This window comes from Oncorhynchus keta, chromosome 6, assembly GCF_023373465.1.
Source record: "Oncorhynchus keta strain PuntledgeMale-10-30-2019 chromosome 6, Oket_V2, whole genome shotgun sequence".
In the NCBI taxonomy this organism is placed as follows: Eukaryota; Metazoa; Chordata; class Actinopteri; order Salmoniformes; family Salmonidae; genus Oncorhynchus; species Oncorhynchus keta.
In genome coordinates this window covers 36,758,162-36,776,553 of record NC_068426.1, presented here as the reverse complement: position 1 = coordinate 36,776,553, position 18,392 = coordinate 36,758,162, and the positions used below count along the sequence as shown (strand labels likewise).

The window sequence follows — 18,392 nt, the reverse complement described above, 5'->3', positions numbered from 1 at the left end:
TCCCAGCCTTAGTTACGTTTGTCAGTTTTTGTCCCGAATATTTAGTCATTGAAGCTGAAACAGTGCAGCAAACAATGCACCAGTCCAGCTGTGATTTACAACCTGATAGTAATATTTCTTAGACTACCAAGAAATGTATTGGTGAATTATATGAATCATGCATTGAACTGCAGCCATCTATTCTGCCAAAAATGCCTTAGTGTGCCTTGGGGTGGCAGGTAGCCTAGCAGTTTGAGCTTTGGGCCAGTAACCAGAAGGTTGCTAGATCAAATCCCTGAGCTGACAATATAAAAACATGTTGTTCTGCCCACTGTTCCTAGGCCGTCATTGTAAAAAATAAATTGTTTTCAACTGACTTGCCTAGTTAAATAAAAACTGTAAGTGTGCATCATGGAAAGTTGAGTCAAATAGAACCTATTTTTATTTAACCTCTTATGAAGTTTGCTTTGTTGCATTAACTGGGAATTCGTTTTTTTAATTAGTTTTCATATAGATTTGTCTGATTTTCACTCTCAATCTCCCTTTTTTTATAGACCATATTTTGTTTTAATTTGTCCACAACAATGCTTAAACCACATCAATCTGAGTGGGTGGGCCCGTTGGCGCCTGTCTCCCCAGTGAGTAAGCCTCTGTCCCTCTACGCCCCTAATGCAAACAGGCAATGATGACAATTGCGCATCACAAATAGCCTACTAACCAACACTTTGGACTAAACTTTTTCAATGCATGGTTTGCACACCCATTGCTGCCTTAGTTAGCATTTACTGGTAGATGTCATAAGTTGAAACATCTTTCCTACCCTACCGGCTACAGATGCCATTCTTTTGTGAGCTGCTCCATGCCAAAACCATCTGAGAGCTGCACACTTGCAGCCTGCAGGTGATATTCCGCTGAAACTAGGTTATTTTGCAGATCACATGGGCTTTGCGATTGAGCAGGCTACTTTGTGCAGGGTTTCTCCATTGCACTACATAATTGACAAGTCGTATACCTCCACTACACTACAGCGATTAAGAAGTGAGTATAAGCAATGCCCACTGAAAAATAACTGGGTTTTCGACTTATACCTGCATATACCTGCATATACCTGCATATACCTGCATAAACCCTCCACAACTCCACTGGCCCTTTGTGTTTCACTAAAAGTGTCCTCCGCTACATGCGTGGGCTGGTATTACGGATCCCTTCAGAATCACCAACCTGTCACACACTGAAGGCCAAAAGGGTTGCCACTGTGCAAACATGTCTATAATCAGGGGTGCAAATGTCACTGGGAAAATGGCATTTTTGCCCCCCGCCCAGAGTTTTATCATTGGAATGTAATGGAATACAAAACGAGGCAACGGCTTTAGGACCATGTCGGGATGTTTGGAGAGTTTATCCGTCTGGATATATATACAGTTGAAGTCGGAAGTTTACATACACTTCGGTTGGAGTCATTAAAACTAATTTTTCAACAACTCCACAAATTTCACTTATAATTCACTGTGCCACAATTCCAGTTGGTCAGAGGTTTACATACACTAAGTTGACTGTGCCTTTAAACAGCTTGGAAAATACCAGAAATGTATGTCAAGGCTTTAGAAGCTTCTGATAGGCTAATTGACATCATTTGAGTTCGTTGGAGGTGTACCTGTGGATGTATTTCAAAGCCTATCTTCAAACTCAGTGCCTCTTTGCTTGACATCATGGGGAAATCAAAAGAAATCAGCCAAGACATCAGAAAAAAATAGGAGACCTCCACAAGTCTGGTTCATCCTTGGGAGCAATTTCCAAACACATGAATCTACCACGTTCATCTGTACAAACAATAGTACGCAAGTATAAACACCATGGGACCATGCAGCCGTCATACCGCTCAGGAAAGAGACGCGTTCTGTCTCCTAGAGATGAACGTACTTTGGTGCGAAAAGTGCAAATCAATCCCAGAACAGCAAAGGACCTTGTGAAGATGCTGAAGGAAACAGGTACAAAAGTATCTATATCCACAGTAAAACGACTCCTATATCGACATAACCTGAAAGGCTGCTCAGCAAGGAAGAAGCCACAGCTCCAAAACCGCCAATAAAAAGCCAGACTACGGTTTGCAACTGCACATGGGGACAAAGATCATACTTTTTGGAGAAATGTCCTCTGGTCTAATTAAACAAAAATAGAACTGTTTGGCCATAATGACCATCGTTGGAGGAAAAAGGGGGAGGCTTGCAAGCCGAAGAACACCATCCCAACCGTGAAGCATGGGGGTGGCAGCATCATGTTGTGGGGGTGATTTGCTGCACGAGGGACTGGTGCACTTCACAAAATAGATGGCATCATGAGGCTGGAAAATTATGTGGATATATTGAAGCAACATCTCAAGACACTCAAGACATTCCAGTCAGGAAGTGAAAGGTTTGTCGCAAATGGGTCTTCCAAATGGACCCCAAGCATAATTCCAAAGTTGTGGCAAAATTGCTTAAGGCCAACAAAGTCAAGGTATTGGAGTGGCCATCACAAGCCCTGACCTCAATCCTATAGAAAATTTGTGGGCAGATCTGAAAAAGCGTGTACGAGCAAGTAGGCCTACAAACCTGACTCAGTTACACCAGCTCTGTCACGAGGAATGGGCCAAAATTCACCCAACTTATTGTAGGAAGCTTGTGGAAGGCTACCCGAAACGCTTGACCCAAGTTAAACAATTTAAAGGCAATGCTACCAGATACTAATTGAGTGTATGTAAACTTCTGACCCACTGGGAATGTGATGAAATAAATAAAAGCTGAAATAAATCCTTCTCTCTACTATTATTCTGACATTTCACATTCTTAAAATTCTTAAACACATTCTTAAACCTAACTGACCTAAGACAGGGACTTTTTTACTAGGATTAAATGTCAGGAATTGTGAAAAACTTAGTTGAAATGTGTTTGGCTAAAGTGTATGTAAACTTCCGATTCACTTCTAAAACCAAAGTTGCGCCCCTGCCTATAATAGATATAAAGGCTGTCAAGATATTCATGTTTCCAGAAAGGAGTGTATATATTTGGCCTGGCAACGCGGTTTTACGTGCTAACTGAATGGAAGCTGATAAATTAGTTTTTTACTCGGCTGGTCAAGACTGAGCACAACTGTATCCGACATGGAGTACTACAACACTGATTAATATGATTATATTTTGGCAAATCAATTAGAAATCAATAACTTCAAATTTGTCATTACTCTAAATATCAAAGTGTGGAACAAAATTAGTGGCGAGAAGTTTAATTCTGGTCAAACAAATTAATCAGTATACATTTGTAGTTTTCAGAGATGAGAGAATTGATCATAAATGTTAATCGCTCTCTCTCCCGCAGCATTGAAGCTGGGAAGAAGAAGAAGCATTCAGACATTCAGCAGTAAAAAAATAATATAGAGGACAAAGACAGACAAGTAGAGGAGTTGAGGAAGACATTGGGGGAATTTGAAGAGAACCTAAAAGAAAAGGACTCAACTCTGAAGGAGAGGAATAGTGTACTGAAGGACACAGAGCGCAGACTGGAGAAAACCCCACAGTAACTGAATGAGAACATCAAGCAAATTCAGGCACACAACTGGATGATACAGTAGAGAGAAATAGAGAGTCCTGGAGAACACTATCAATATCATATCAAATGTCATTGGTCGCGTACACGTGTTTAGCCAATGTTATTGGTCGCGTACACGTGTTTAGCCAATGTTATTGGTTGCGTACACGTGTTTAGCCGATGTTATTGGTCGCGTACACGTGTTTAGCCGATGTTATTGGTCGCGTACACGTGTTTAGCAGATGTTATTGCGGGTGTAGTGAAATTCTTGTGTTTCTAGCTCCGACAGTGCAGCAATATCTAACAAGTCACATCTTAACAATTTCACAACATATACCCAATACACACAAATCTAAGTAAAGGAATGGGATTAAGAATATATAAATATATGGACGAGCGATGTCAGAGCGCCATAGACGAAGACACAGTAGTATAGTATACAGTATGTACATATGAGATGAGTAATGCAAAATATTTCAACATTATTAAAGTGACTAGTGTTCCATTTATTGAAGTGGCAAAGTACCAAAGAGGTGGAGAAGAGTAAGAGACAAGTGGATGGACTGGGAAAGGACCTGCAGGACTCCAACAGCCAAGTAGAGAACTTCAGAGTTCTACTGCAGGAAGAAGACAGTCAGCTAGAGGACAGGAGCTACAGACCGGGAGTGAAGGACAGACTACTGGAAGAGAGAGAAAAACAAGTGGAGAAAGTCAACCATGAAAATGTTCAACTGGGTAAGATTACTAAAACCCTTTCATTATCACCTTTCCTCAATTTGCAGGTTATTGATGACTCTTCACAAAGTAATGAATATGGTTGGATATCACTTCATACTTTCCAACTACGTAATATTTCTGCCTAAAGTCTTTTAACACAGAATTCAGATATTATCATTTCAGTTTAACAGATTTGTGATGTGAAGACTAAGAAGAAGAGAGACCTCAGCTCAGATGACTGGTTAGTGAAATACACAATAATGTATGTGATACTTAAGATTCACATTTCACTAGAAACCCAGAACTACCCTTCAGTAGGTTTATACCTTCATGAGTCACTGAGGTAACGTAAACCTATCTTCATGAGTCACTGAGGTAATGTAAACCTACCTTCATGAGTCACTGAGGTAATGTAAACCTACCTTCATGTGTCACTGAGGTAACGTAAACCTACCTTCATGAGTCACCTACCTTCATGTGTCACTGAGGTAACGTAAACCTACCTTCATGGTAATCACTGAGGTAACGTAAACCTACCTTCATGTGTCACTGAGGTAATGTAAACCTACCTTCATGAGTCACTGAGGTAACGTAAACCTACCTTCATGAGTCACTGAGGTAACGTAAACCTACCTTCATGAGTCACTGAGGTAACGTAAACCTACCTTCATGTGTCACTGAGGTAACGTAAACCTACCTTCATGTGTCACTGAGGTAACGTAAACCTACCTTCATGAGTCACTGAGGTAACGTAAACCTACCTTCATGTGTCACTGAGGTAACGTAAACCTACCTTCATGAGTCACTGAGGTAACGTAAACCTACCTTCATGTGTCACTGAGGTAACGTAAACCTACCTTCATGAGTCACTGAGGTAACGTAAACCTACCTTCATGAGTCACTGAGGTAACGTAAACCTACCTTCATGTGTCACTGAGGTAACGTAAACCTACCTTCATGTGTCACTGAGGTAACGTAAACCTACCTTCATGTGTCACTGAGGTAACGTAAAGGGTTGTCATGTGTCAGTGTTCCTACCTTCATGTGTCAGTGTTCCCATAAAGGGTTGTCATGTGTCCAACAAATGGTTGTTGTGTTTTAGAACGAGGAGAGACAATAGACATTGGCACCGCAGTTCTACTGAGGAGGACAAAGGGCATGGAAGTTCCTCCATAGAGTGAGTTCCAGTATTTTTGACAATCAGGTGGACTGGGGACAGCTAGGAGTGATCCTAGGGCTCAGGGAGAGGGAAAGATAGAAAGAGAGAGAGAGAGAAAGTGAGAAAAAGAGGGAGAGAATTAGAGAGAGCATACTTAAATTCACACAGGACACCAGATAAGACAGGAGAAGTACTCCAGATATAACAGACTGACCCTAGCCCCCCGACACATAAACTATTGCAGCATAAATACTGGAGGCTGAGACAGGAGGGGTCGGGAGACACTATGGCCCCGTCCAACGATACCCCCGGACAGGGCCAAACAGGCAGGATATAACCCCACCCACTTTGCCAAAGCACAGCCCCCACACCACTAGAGGGATATCTCCAACCACCAACTTACCATCCTGAGACAAGGCCGAGTATAGCCCACAGTGACCCAGAGAAGTAAGAGGAGGGAGGGGGACCTGTGTGGGAGATGGCTGGTGCTGGTGGACACTCCAGACTTGTTCTGCCCTGGACTCTCTCTGGATGAGATGAGACAGGATGTTAGGCTCTGTGTCCATCTGTCTGCCCTGGGACCCCACGACCTCCTCTTGGTCATACTAGTGGAGTCTTCCAAGGGGAGGAGAGAGGGGCACTGGAGAGAATAGAGGAGATGTTTGGGGGGGGTGCAAAAACACTGTGATTCTATTCACCCATACGTAAAGCTTGAGAGAGCTGAGTGGGGAGTCAGGACATCCAGCAGCTTGTACAGAAGTGTGGGAGCAGCATTAAGGACAGGGCCCTTTGCACTCAGGTCCCAGAGCTGTTGAAGCAGGTACCAGGTCCTCAACATTAAGGACAGGGCTCTCGGGCACTCAGGTCTCAGAGCTGCTGGAGCAGGAGGAGGAGGAGGAGGAGCACGAGGGAGATATTATCTGAACTCTCAGTGAAAAAACTACTGAACTGGAGAGAAAGGTTAAAGTAGAGAGGAGTGAGGACGAGAAGAGAGAGCTGGAGATGGAGTCTTATAAGAGGAAGGAGATGGAGATGAAGCTGGAGACATCTAAAGAGAGGAGAGATAATGAAAGGAGGGAAACATAGGGAGGAGAGACACAAACATGAGACTGAGGAGATGAGGAAGCACTGTGAAGGAGAGGCCAGAGTTGAAGCAGAGAGAAACCTGATGAAGATAGTTCTACCTGACTTATAGAAGAACATCATGATCATAAAGATAAAGACGCAGAGGGAGTTCAGCAGATTGATGGAGGAGAAGGATAGACAGGTGAAGAAGAAGAATATGCAGATGGCGGAAATAAGAGATATAGAGGGACTGATAGAAAGAACAAAACATAGGTTAAAAAAAATATGTCTAGATGGCCAGAAGATGGCAGTGTTAAACCCTTTGAAGAGATTGTTATTGTTATTTCTGTCTGACCTGTGTAACTGCACGGAATGATACGAGACGTTAGCTAACACTTTGTCCATACAAGACATAACCAGACAGACAGCAGCTGTAAGAGTATAGATGAAGAACAGATGAAGAACAGAATCCACACAGATTCTATCAGCCCACTGACCTGATTAGAGAGACCCACCTCCTTTAATTTACACACTTGACGGAATATACCAACACAGTGAGAGAGAGAGAGAGAGAGCGATGTCGATACATTTGCATCTTTGCTCAATTTTTGAATAAAGTCCTGAAGTGGTGTCGATATATTGACAACGTTTCTTTGCACATGGGGAGAAACAGGAAAAGAGCTGTCAGACTTAATGGCACTACTCAATGACATTGACCCCAATCTCAAATTCACTATTGAATGTGACACTAAACGTGTTCATTACCTCGATATGTGGATTGAGAAATCAAATGGAACCCTGTTCACAACTCTGTATAGAAAAGGAACGGACAGAAATACTCTATTACAGGGGGACAGCTTCCGTCCTGAGCCATTAAAAAGGGGACTTCCTAGAAGCTAGTTTTTCAGACTGTGCTGTTGTTGTGACGGAAAGCTCCCCCCTGCCAGAATACCCCCCTCGTGTGAATGCGCACACACTCAATTCTTCATTGCTGAAACTTGCTTGCTAGTTGAGATGTCTTTTCACGTTAGGCTTGCTTTTCACTTGATGTTTTATGTCCGTTTGATCGGGGGGGAGGAACTAGTAATGTTTCAGGTGTATCAGTCTATAAATATATCTCTTTGCCAAAATTTGTCATCTCACAAGTCTTATTCGACTAGTAGTTTTTAAAGTGTCAGGATAATAATTCAGCCATAGTTGTTCTAAAATGTTTATTGCTTTCCAACATTTCACTCCCTCCTCTATGTTTAATATAACACACATACAGTTGAAGTCAGAAGTTTACATTCACCTTAGCCAAATACATTTCAACTCAGTTCTTCACAATTCCTGACATTTAATCCTAGTAAAAATGCACTGTTTTAGGTCAGTTAGGTTCACCACTTTATTTTAAGAATGGGAAATGTCAGAATACTAGTAGAGAGAAGGATTTATTTCAGCTTTTATTTCTTTCATCACATTCCCAGTGGGTCAGAAGTTTACACTCAATTAGTATTTGCTAGCCTTACCTTTAAATTGTTCAACTTGGGTCAAACGGCTAGCCTTCCAGAAGCTTCCCATAATAAGTTGGGTGAATTTTGGCCCATTCCTCCTGACAGAGCTGGTGTGACTGAGTCAGGTTTGTATAGGCCTCCTTGCTCGCACATGCTTTTTCAGTTCTGCCCACATTTTCTATAGGATTGAGGTCAGGGCTTTGTGATGGCCACTCCAATACCTTGACTTTGTTGTCCTTAAGCAATTTTGCCACAAATTTGGAAGTATGCTTGGGGTCATTGTCCATTTGGAAGAACCATTTGCGACCAAGCTTTAACTTTCTGACTTGAGATGTTGCTTCAATATATCCACATAATCCTTCCTCATGATGCCATCTATTTTGTGAAGTGCACCAGTCCCTCCTGCAGCAAAGCACCCCCACAACATGATGCTGCCACCCCCGTGCTTCAAGATTGGGATGATGTTCTTCGGCTTGCAAGCCTCTCCCTTTTTCCTCCAAACATAATGATAGTTGTTATGACCAAACAGTTCTATTTTTGTTTCATCAGACCAGAGGACATTTCTCCAAAAAGTACGATCTTTGTCCCCATGTGCAGTTAAAACCGAAGGCTGGCTTTTTCATGTCGGTTTTGGAGCGGTGGCTTCTCCCTTGCTGAGGGGCCTTTCAGGTTATGTCGATATCGGACTTGTTTTACTGTGGCTATAGATACTTTTGTACCGGTTTCCTCCAGCATCTTCACAAGGTCCTTTGCTCTGGGATTGATTTGCACTTTCCGCACCAAAGTACGTTCATCTCTAGGAGACAGAACGCGTCTCCTTCCTGAGCGGTATAATGGCTGCGTGGTCCCATGGAGTTTATACTTGCGTACTATTGTTTGTACAGATGAACGTGGTACCTTCAGGCATTTGGAAATTGCTCCCAAGGATGAACCAGACTTGTGGAGGTCTACAAAAAATATTCTGGGGTCTTGGCTGATTTCTTTTGATTTTCCCATGATGTCAAGCAAAGAGGCACTGAGTTTGAAGGTAGGCCTTGAAATACATCCATAGGTACACCTCCAATTGACTCAAATTATGTAAATTAGCATGTCAGAAGCTTCTAAAGCAATGCCATCATTTTCTAGAATTTTCCAAGCTGTTTAAAGGCACAGTCAACTAATGTATGTAAACTTCCGACCCACTGGAATTATGATACAGTGAATTGTAAGTGAAATGATCTGTCTGTAAACAATTGTTGGAAAAATTACTTGTGTCATGCACAAAGTAGATGTCCTAACCGACCTGCCAAAACGATAGTTTGTTAACAAGAAATTTGTGGAGTGGTTTAAAAACGAGTTTTAATAACTCCAACCTAAGTATGTAAACTTCTGACTTGAAATGTACATAAATTATTCATTTCGGTTGCCTATCCTGATGTGAAGTTTTTCCTATAGAAAGTATTTGACTCTGATGTGTGCCAAAGAGAGTATTTGACTCTAGCCACAAATTTAAGGAAATTAGAAGCAGGGGGGTGGGGGGTTCGGCAGGGCGATTTTCTTGCCTGCTGAAATTATCTTCTGTTATCTTGTGTTCTGTGTTCAGTTTGTACGCTGCCAGTTCTGCAATTGTAATGAGTCGGATTTAAGTGCATGTGATTTTAAAGAGGCTACTAACGTAGGGTTTCAACCACTTCTGAATTCGCCAGACGAAGTTCCAACCCCATTTATTTTCCACAGGAGAATGCGGAGCAATGCGATGATTGTAGGAAGGTGAGCAGCGCGACAGAAACGCACAGAGAAAAAAATCATAAGGTCAATGGAGGAGGGTTTCAGAGATTGTTGGTGTTGATGTTGGGTGAAGAGAGATTTGCAAAACAATGTCTGCTTGTGCTGCTAGCTAGCTATGAACATCAAGCAACCTCAACCCCCAAACTGTGACCAAAGCCACCATTTGTGAATGTGTTGAGTAAATTAAATTGTGAATTTTACTTATCAAAGGATAGAAATCACCATTACAACTGACTAGGTATCCCCCTTTCGCTTTTATAACATTGTAAATGATCAACTTCAGCATGATTTTGTCATGTAATATGCTACCAATTGGATTACGGTATCTTAACATTATGATTCCAATATATTATAGCTTATGGTTCTTTCATTACACTTGTATCGCGACATTGATGATTGTAAGTTACTTCCTGTGAGATACACAGGCCTACATTTATGTGAATGAGTAATTTGGGTAAATTGTGGCTTTGCAAATCTATCTTTACCCACCAACAACATCAACATCTCTGCATTCCTCTTCCACGCCATTAACCTTCTGATTTTGTCTCTGTGTTCTAAAATCCTTCTCTGCCAATAAATGAGGTGTAATTACAATGCTCCCCATGCCAACCCCTAGTTAAATAAAGGTTAAATAAATAAATAAAACGCTCCCCACGCTAGCTAGCTAGCTAACATGCATCTCATTAGCTTACACACAGTGGCCTGCTGTAGCAAGCCATCTTGCTAATTGTACAATACTCTTCCTAGAGTTGGCTGCCTGGCCAAACTGAGTAATCGGGGGAGAAGGGCCTTGGTCAGGGAGGTGAGCAAGAACCCGATGGTCACTCTATAGAGCTCCAGAGTTCCTCTGTGGAGATGGGAGAACCTTCCAGGAGGACAATCATCTCTACAGCACTCCACCAATCAGAAGGAAGACAGAAGCCAATCCTCAGTAAAAAGGCACATGACAGCCTGCTTGGAGTTTGCCAAAAGACACCTAAAGACTCTCAGACCATGAGAAACAAGATTCTCTGGTATGATGAAAACAAAATTGAAATCTTTGGCCTGAATGCCAAGCGTCACGTCTGGAGGAAACCTGGCACCATCCCTACAGTGAAGCATGGTGGTGGCAACATCATGCTATGGGGATGTTTATAAGCGGCAGGGACAGGGAGACTAGTCAGGATTGAGGCAAAGATGAACGGAACAAAGTACAGAGAAGTCCTTGATGAAAACCTGCTCCAGAGCGCTCAGTACCTCAGACTGGAGCAAAGGTTCACCTTCCAACAGGACAACGACTCTAAGCACACAGCCAAGACAACGGAGGAGTGGCTTCGGAACAAGTCTCTGAATGTCCTTGAGTGGCCCAGCCAGAGCCCGGACTTGAACCCGTTCGAACATCTCTGGAGAGACCTGAAAATAGCTGTGCAGCAACGCTCCCCATTCAATCTGACAGAGCTTGAGAGGATCTGCAGAGAAGAGGATCTGCAGAGAAGAATTGGAGAATCTCCCAAGAAGACTCAAGGCTGTAAATGCTGCCAAAGGTACTTCAACACAGTACTGAGTAAAAGGTCTGAATACTTATGTAAATGTAATGTAATGTATTTTTTACATTTCTAAAAACCTGTTTTTGCTTTGTCATTTTTGGGGTATTGTGTGTAGATTAATGAGGAACAAAAACTATTTTATCCTCCCCAGCTTCTCCTTTACCCAAATCCAGATAGCAGATGTTCTGAAAGAGCTGCAAAACCTGGACCCGTACAAATCAGCTGGGCTTGACAATCTGGACCCTCTATTTCTGAAACTATCTGCCGCCCATGTCACAACCCCTATTACCAGCCTGTTCAACCTCTCTTTCATATCGTCTGAGATCCCCAAGGTTTGGAAAGCTGCCGCAGTCATCCCCCCTCTTCAAAGGGGGAGACACCCTGGACCCAAACTGTTATAGACCTATATCCATCCTGCCCTGCCTATCTAAGGTCTTCGAAAGCCAAGTCAACAAACAGATCACTGACCATCTCGAATCCCACCGTACCTTCTCCACTGTGCAATCTGGTTTCCGAGCCGGTCACAGGTGCACCTCAGCCACGCTCAAGGTACTGAACGACATCATAACCGCCATCGATAAAAGACAGTACTGTGCAGCCGTCTTCATCGACCTGGCCAAGGCTTTCGACTCTGTCAATCACCATATTCTTATCGGCAGACTCAGTAGCCTCGGTTTTTCTAATGCCTGCCTTGCCTGGTTCACCAACTACTTTGCAGACAGAGTTCAGTGTGTCAAATCGGAGGGCATGTTGTCCGGTCCTCTGGCAGTCTCTATGGGGGTGCCACAGGGTTCAATTCTCGGGCCGACTCTTTTCTCTGTATATATTAATGATGTTGTTCTTTGCTGCGGGCGATTCCCTGATCCACCTCTATGCAGACGACACCATTCTGTATACTTCTGGCCCTTCCTTGGACACTGTGCTATCTAACCTCCAAACAAGCTTCAATGCCATACAACATTCCTTCCGTGGCCTCCAACTGCTCTTAAACGCTAGTAAAACCAAATGCATGCTTTTCAACCGTTCGTTGCCTGCACCCGCACACCCGACTAGCATCACCACGCTGGATCGTTCCGACCTAGAATATGTGGACATCTATAAGTACCTAGGTGTCTGGCTAGACTGTAAACTCTCCTTCCAGACTCATATCAAACATCTCTAATCTAAAATCAAATCTAGAGTTGGCTTTCTATTACGCAACAAAGCCCCCACTCACGCCACCAAACTTACCCTAGTAAAACTGACTATCCTACCGATCCTCGACTTCGGCGATGTCATCTACAAAATAGCTTCCAATACTCTACTCAGCAAACTGGATGCAGTTTATCACAGTGCCATCCATTTTGTTAGTAAAGCACCTTATACCACCCACCACTGCGACCTGTATGCACCTAGTCGGCTGGCCCTCGCTACATATTCGTCGCCAGACCCACTGGCTCCAGGTCATCTACAAGTCCATGCTTGGTACAGCTCCGCCTTATCTCAGTTCACTGGTCATGATGGCAACACCCACCCGTAGCATGCGCTCCAGCAGGTGTATCTCACTGATCATCCCTAAAGCCAACACCTCATTTGGCTGCCTTTCCTTCCAGTTCTCTGCTGCCTGTGACTGGAACGAATTGCAAAAATCGCTGAAGTTGGAGAGTTTTATCTCCGTCACCAACTTTAACATGTTAAGTCGACCCTCTACTTTTTTGAACATTCTGTTAAAAATCGCGCAACATTTCAGCGCCCTGCTACTCAGGGTGCAGGAATATAGTATATGCATATGATTAGTATGTGTGGATAGAAAACACTCAGACGTTTATAAAACTGGTTAAATCACGGCTGTGACTATAACAGAACATGCGTTTCATCGAAAAGTGCAGGAATATCTGATCACTGATAATGGAAAAAAATATCCATCCGCGACTTCAAGGAATTGTTCAAAGTGAATCGAATTAAATGAGGCAGAGGTTGCAGTGCCTACAGCTTCCACACGTTGTCTAGAGTCTTGTCATTTGATTCGCAATTGATTCTTGGTCTAACTGAATCAAGGGAATCGATTCCCTCCGGTCTCCGACCGGATGTTTTGGTCGAGCTCTCTCCAAGACATTTTTTCAAACAGACACCTATAGAATTGACATCGCCTCCTGATGAATTTTATCGCTTATTAACGTGTACTAATACCCAAAGTTGCATTACAAAAGTATTTCAAGTGTTTTGTGAAAGTTTATCGTCGACTTTTGAATTTTTAAAAATGACGTTACGTTATGAAACGCTATTTTTTTCCGTTTATCACACCGTCTTCATAGATCGATATCTAGGCTATATATGGACCGATTTAATTAAAAAAAGACCCAATAGTGATTATGGGACATCTAGGAGTGCCAACAAAGAAGATGGTCAAAGGTAATGAATGTTTTATATTTTATTTGTGCGGTTTGTGTAGCGACGACTATGCTAATTATTTTGTTTACGTCCCCTGCGGGTCTTTTGGGGTGTTACATGCTATCAGATAATAGCTTCTCATGCTTTCGCCGAAAAGCATTTTAAAAATCTGACTTGTTGCCTGGATTCACAACGAGTGTAGCTTTAATTCAATACCCTGCATGTGTATTTTAATGAACGTTTGAGTTTTAACTAATACTATTAGCATTTAGCGTAGCGCATTTGCATTTCCAGAGCTCTAGATGGGACGCCTGCGTGCCAGGTAGGACCAAGAGGTTAAACATCTGCTATCTGAGCAGCTAACTGATCGCTGCAGCTGTACATAGTCCATCGGTAAATAGCCCACCCAATTTACCTACCTCATCCCCATACTGTTTTTATTTATTTACTTTTCTGCTCTTTTGCACACCAGTATCTCTACCTGCACATGACCATCTGATAATGTATCACTCCAGTGTTAATCTGCAAAATTGTAATTATTCGCCTACCTCCTCATGCCTTTTGCATACAATGTATATAGACTCTTTTAAAAAAAGAATCTACTGTGTTATTGACTTGTTTATTGTTTACTCCATGTGTGTTGTTGTCTGTTCACACTGCTATGCTTTATCTTGGCCAGGTCGCAGTTGTAAATGAGAACTTGTTCTCAAATATTTTTGAATTTCGCGCGCTTCCTTTTGAGCGGAATGTTAGCGGAACGCCTGCCCTAGAAAGGTTCAATCTGATTGAAAATCTATGGCAAGACCTGAAAATGTCTAGCAATGATCAACAACCAATTTGACAGAGCTTGAAGAATTACGAAAAGGATCATGGAAATGTTGCACAATCCAGGTGTAGAATGCTCTGAGAGACTTACCCAGAAAGACTCACAGCTATTATCGTGGCCAAGGTGAATCTAACATTTATTGACCTAGCGGGTTGAATACGTATTTAATCAAGATATACTAGTGTATTATTTTTCATTAATGTTTTACACATTTTAGAAATGTTCTTCCATATTGACAGAGTATTTTGTGTAGATCTTTGACAAAAAAAATCGCAATTAAATACATTTTAATCCCACTTTGTAACACAACAAAATGCGGAAAAAGTAACGAGGTGTGAATACTTTCTGAAGGCACTGTATATACATTTGAAGTACATTATGTAATATATGTTGGAATGTATACAGTATTTGAATCCTTAAAAACATTTTTAATAGGTTTTGTAAGTAAACAACAAATACAATAGACATATAGCCCCCCACACACACACACACACACACAAACACAGAATTCCAGTCCAGTCTACTCAGAGTCCCAGCATTGATACAGTAGTTGATGTTCCTCTCTCTGTTTGTGGTTGGAAGGGTCCCGCTTATGACTTGCCAACAACAAATTGCCAATTGACTCATTCATCCCCTCTCCCCTGTAACTACTCCCCAGGTCTTTGCTGTAAATGAGAATGTGTTCTCAGTCAATTTACCTAGTAAAATAAGGGTTAAAAAAAGAACAAAAGAGTCACACACAGATCTAAACCGATTTCACATATGAAACTGGATCTGAGATGAGAAACCTCACTGAGATCCATAACTGTCTCAAACCCTGATCCAGTTTCTGGCCTTATCTTCCGATAGTCAGTCACATAGTTGAGATCTAGATTGAAGTGGCTGACCCAAATTTAGGCCTGATGTTGCGGTCCAAATTCTAATCCAGGTTACGTCAAATTCAGGCGGGGATGCTCATGGTCTTCCCCTTGAAGATCATGGAATAAATGTGGATTATTTTGTACTTTTGTTCCGGATTAAGATTCAGGTGGAGATGCTCAGAGTCATGAAGTGGAGTTTGGATCCGGTTGATTTGGACATAAGGAGGAAGAGGAATGGGTCCAGGCAGGCATGCAGACAGCACAGACACACTGCCACATTGAAGTAGCCGTAGAAGCTGTCCTCTTCGCCTGCCAACAGACGCACATAATGCAGGAAGTGGAGGGTCCCGGCGGGGCCGAAACATGCCACAAAAATCACAAACACCAGCGAGCTAGCCTTGACATACAGCGCCCAGTCGTGGTGTGAGTGGTTGAGTTCTCGGACTATCCGTGCATAACACACAGCCGTGACCACCAGCGGGACTAGTAGACCCAGAAAGGTCAGGCCCAGCTTGTAGTAGAGCAGAGGAGCATGGGAGCTGTAGTCCAGTGGAAGAACATCATGGCAAGTAGTGAGGCCTAGCTGAGGGAGGTGGTAGCTCTGCCGGACCAGGAGCTCGGGTATGACAGCAGCCCCAAACACCCCCCAAACAACCACGCTGGCCCAGGCGGTATAGGCCCTCTTGGGGAGGCTCTTGTAGAGAAACGGGCGCACCACGGCCAGGTAGCGTTTGACGCTAATACAGGCTAGCGTGTGTGCCGAGCAGTACAGGTTGCCGTAGAAACAGGCTGTGACGATGCGGCAGGCAGTCTCGCCGAACACCCATTGGTTGCCGTGGAGATGGTAGTGGGCCTTGAAGACGAGGGAGAGGAGGAGGAAGAGGTCGGAGATGGCCAGGCTGCAGTAGAGGATGGCCGACGACACCCTCCTGACTTCGGTGGCCACGGAGGACAAGATGGCGACGTTGGCTGGGATCCCCACGACAATGGCCAGCATGTAAAAACTGGGGATGACCCGCCTGCTCAGGGGGCCGGAGAGGTACGCCGCTGTGTCGTTGCTTAGCAACCACAGCGCCGGAGGGGTAGGAGCAGAGGCAGTGGGGGGGCCAGAATAATGGGGTGGTTGTTGTGTCTGTGTCTGTTGGCAGGCAATAGGGAGAGAGACAGACTTTAACTGTATGATTTTTCCTTTAAATGTTCTGGGAATTACAGTGATGTTGCACTTGGATTTCTTGGCCCTTTTCCCTGGGGAAGTAGATGAAGGGGGGGAGACATTAGGATTTGGTACCATAACAACTCACACTGAAACTACAGGCTATTCAAAACAGCATTTGTTGTTTGTTTTTCACGTCCGTATTCATTTATTTGGTGAACGGCGTTCATTTCCATAGGGATACATAACATGTGACAGTAAATCATTGAAAGAGAGAACTATGCAGGAAACAAAAACACTGTGCATTTGTTTTTCTAATATCCTAAAGCTTACAGTCAATTTCGTAAAGTTAAGGCATTTTGACATGTGATGACTTGGAAATGAGAAGAGCAGCTGACATGGAATGGCCTCCGTCCGCTGTTAGTCAAAGGAGTGGTATTCAAAGTAACATGCGGGAACACATGACAAGCGTGTGAGTCAGGAGAGATAAAGAAACCTCTATCTGTACAAGGTAGATTCATCAAATCTTACACAATGCTTTAGTGATTCACATAACTACTGTGTAAAGATGTGCAAGTTACTGCAACAACAAAAAAGAAGGATTTCGTAGTGCTAAACATTCATTCAATTCTGCTAAAAAAAACTTCTTATGAATCAAACTTGATAAAATCCCACAGTTGGAAACAACAACAAAAGGGAACAAGCATCTGTACTAAACATTCCCTAAATTATTATTATTAGCATTTTAGTTTCCACGTCTTTCAAGAATGATTACTTTTTGATCAAATGTTGTCAATAACATCTTTACCTTTGGATTGAAATGTCACACCCAGCAAAAGAAAAGTAACCAATAGAAACAGCAAAAGAAAAGTAACCAATAGAAACAGCACAAGTTTCCCCATTGCTACTTGTCCGGATAGATAGTCCTTTGAAATAATCAACTTTAGCGATCGACAATATGGGCAGATCGTTCCTGATGTCCGGGCAGGTCACATCTCTGTCAAGAAGTCTCTCTGTACTTCTATCAAGATTTTCTCAGTGAGTTAAACCAGAGAGAGGAAGGCGGAGCAATGGGCTGTAAAAGAAAAGTATTTGGCTGAGCTATGTCATCCTGGCAGCACACAAAAAACCTGCCACAACCTGTTTGAGCCTAAAGACATTGTATTTCTAACATACAGTACCAGTCAAACGTCTGGATACACCTACTCCTTATATCATTTTTCTTTATTCTTACTATTCTTTTCTACATTGTAGAATAATAGTGAAATAATAGTGAAGAAATCATAACTAGGAAATAACACATGGAATAATGTAGTAACTGAAAAAAAGTAGACACCCTTTGCCTTGATGACAGCTTTGCACACGCTTGACATTCTCTCAACCAGCTTCACCTGGAATGCTTTTCCAACAGTCTTAAAGGAATTTCTACATATACTGAGAACTTGTTCACTGCTTTTCCTTCACCCTGCGGTCCAACTCATCCCAAACCATCTCAATTGGGTTGAGGTCGGATGATTGTGGAGGCCAGGTCATCTGATGCAGCACTCCATCACTCTCCTTCTTGGTCAAATAACCCTTAACCAGCCTGGAGGTGTGTTGGGTCATTGTCCTGTTGAAAAAGAAATGATAGTCTTAATAAGCGCAAACCAGATGGGATGGCATATCGCTGCAGAATGCTGTGGTAGCCATGCTGGTTAAGTGTGCCTTGAATTCTAAATAAATCACAGACCGTGTCACCAGCAAATCACTCCCACACCATCACACCTCCTCCTCCTCCATGCTTCACGGTGTGAACCACACGTGCGGAAATCATTTGTTCACCTACTCTGCGTCTCACAAAGACACAGAGATTGGAAGCAGAAATCTCAAATTTGTACTCATCACACCAAAGTACAGATTTCCACCGGTCTAATG

At 42.8% G+C, this 18,392-nt stretch overlaps 1 protein-coding gene across 2 annotated transcripts; it reads right to left on the bottom strand.

The window, feature by feature from the left end:
* Nucleotides 1-14,935: 14,935 nt before the first annotated feature.
* On the bottom strand, nt 14,936-17,666 carry LOC118385468 (proteinase-activated receptor 3). 2 transcript variants are annotated; one of them, XM_035772618.2, is made up of 2 exons: nt 17,287-17,666; nt 14,936-16,570 (listed from the first exon to the last, which is right to left on the bottom strand). In XM_035772618.2, exons 1-2 carry the CDS (start codon nt 17,378-17,380, stop codon nt 15,489-15,491), a joined length of 1,176 nt encoding a protein of 391 aa, XP_035628511.1. In that variant the 5' UTR covers nt 17,381-17,666; the 3' UTR covers nt 14,936-15,488. The 2 variants fall into 2 exon arrangements, with proteins under 2 accessions (XP_035628511.1, XP_035628512.1); XM_035772619.2 differs by having other exon boundaries at nt 14,936-16,463; nt 17,287-17,645.
* Between the last annotated feature and the right edge of the window lie 726 nt (nt 17,667-18,392).

Coding starts and splice junctions, on each gene's coding strand:
- LOC118385468 (XM_035772618.2), bottom strand. CDS start 17,380: ATGGGGAAACTTGTGCTGTTTCTATTGGTTACTTTTCTTTTGCTGTTT. Junction 16,571..17,286: donor TGTGACATTTCAATCCAAAG/GTAAAGATGTTA, acceptor CTACTTCCCCAG/GGAAAAGGGCCAAGAAATCC.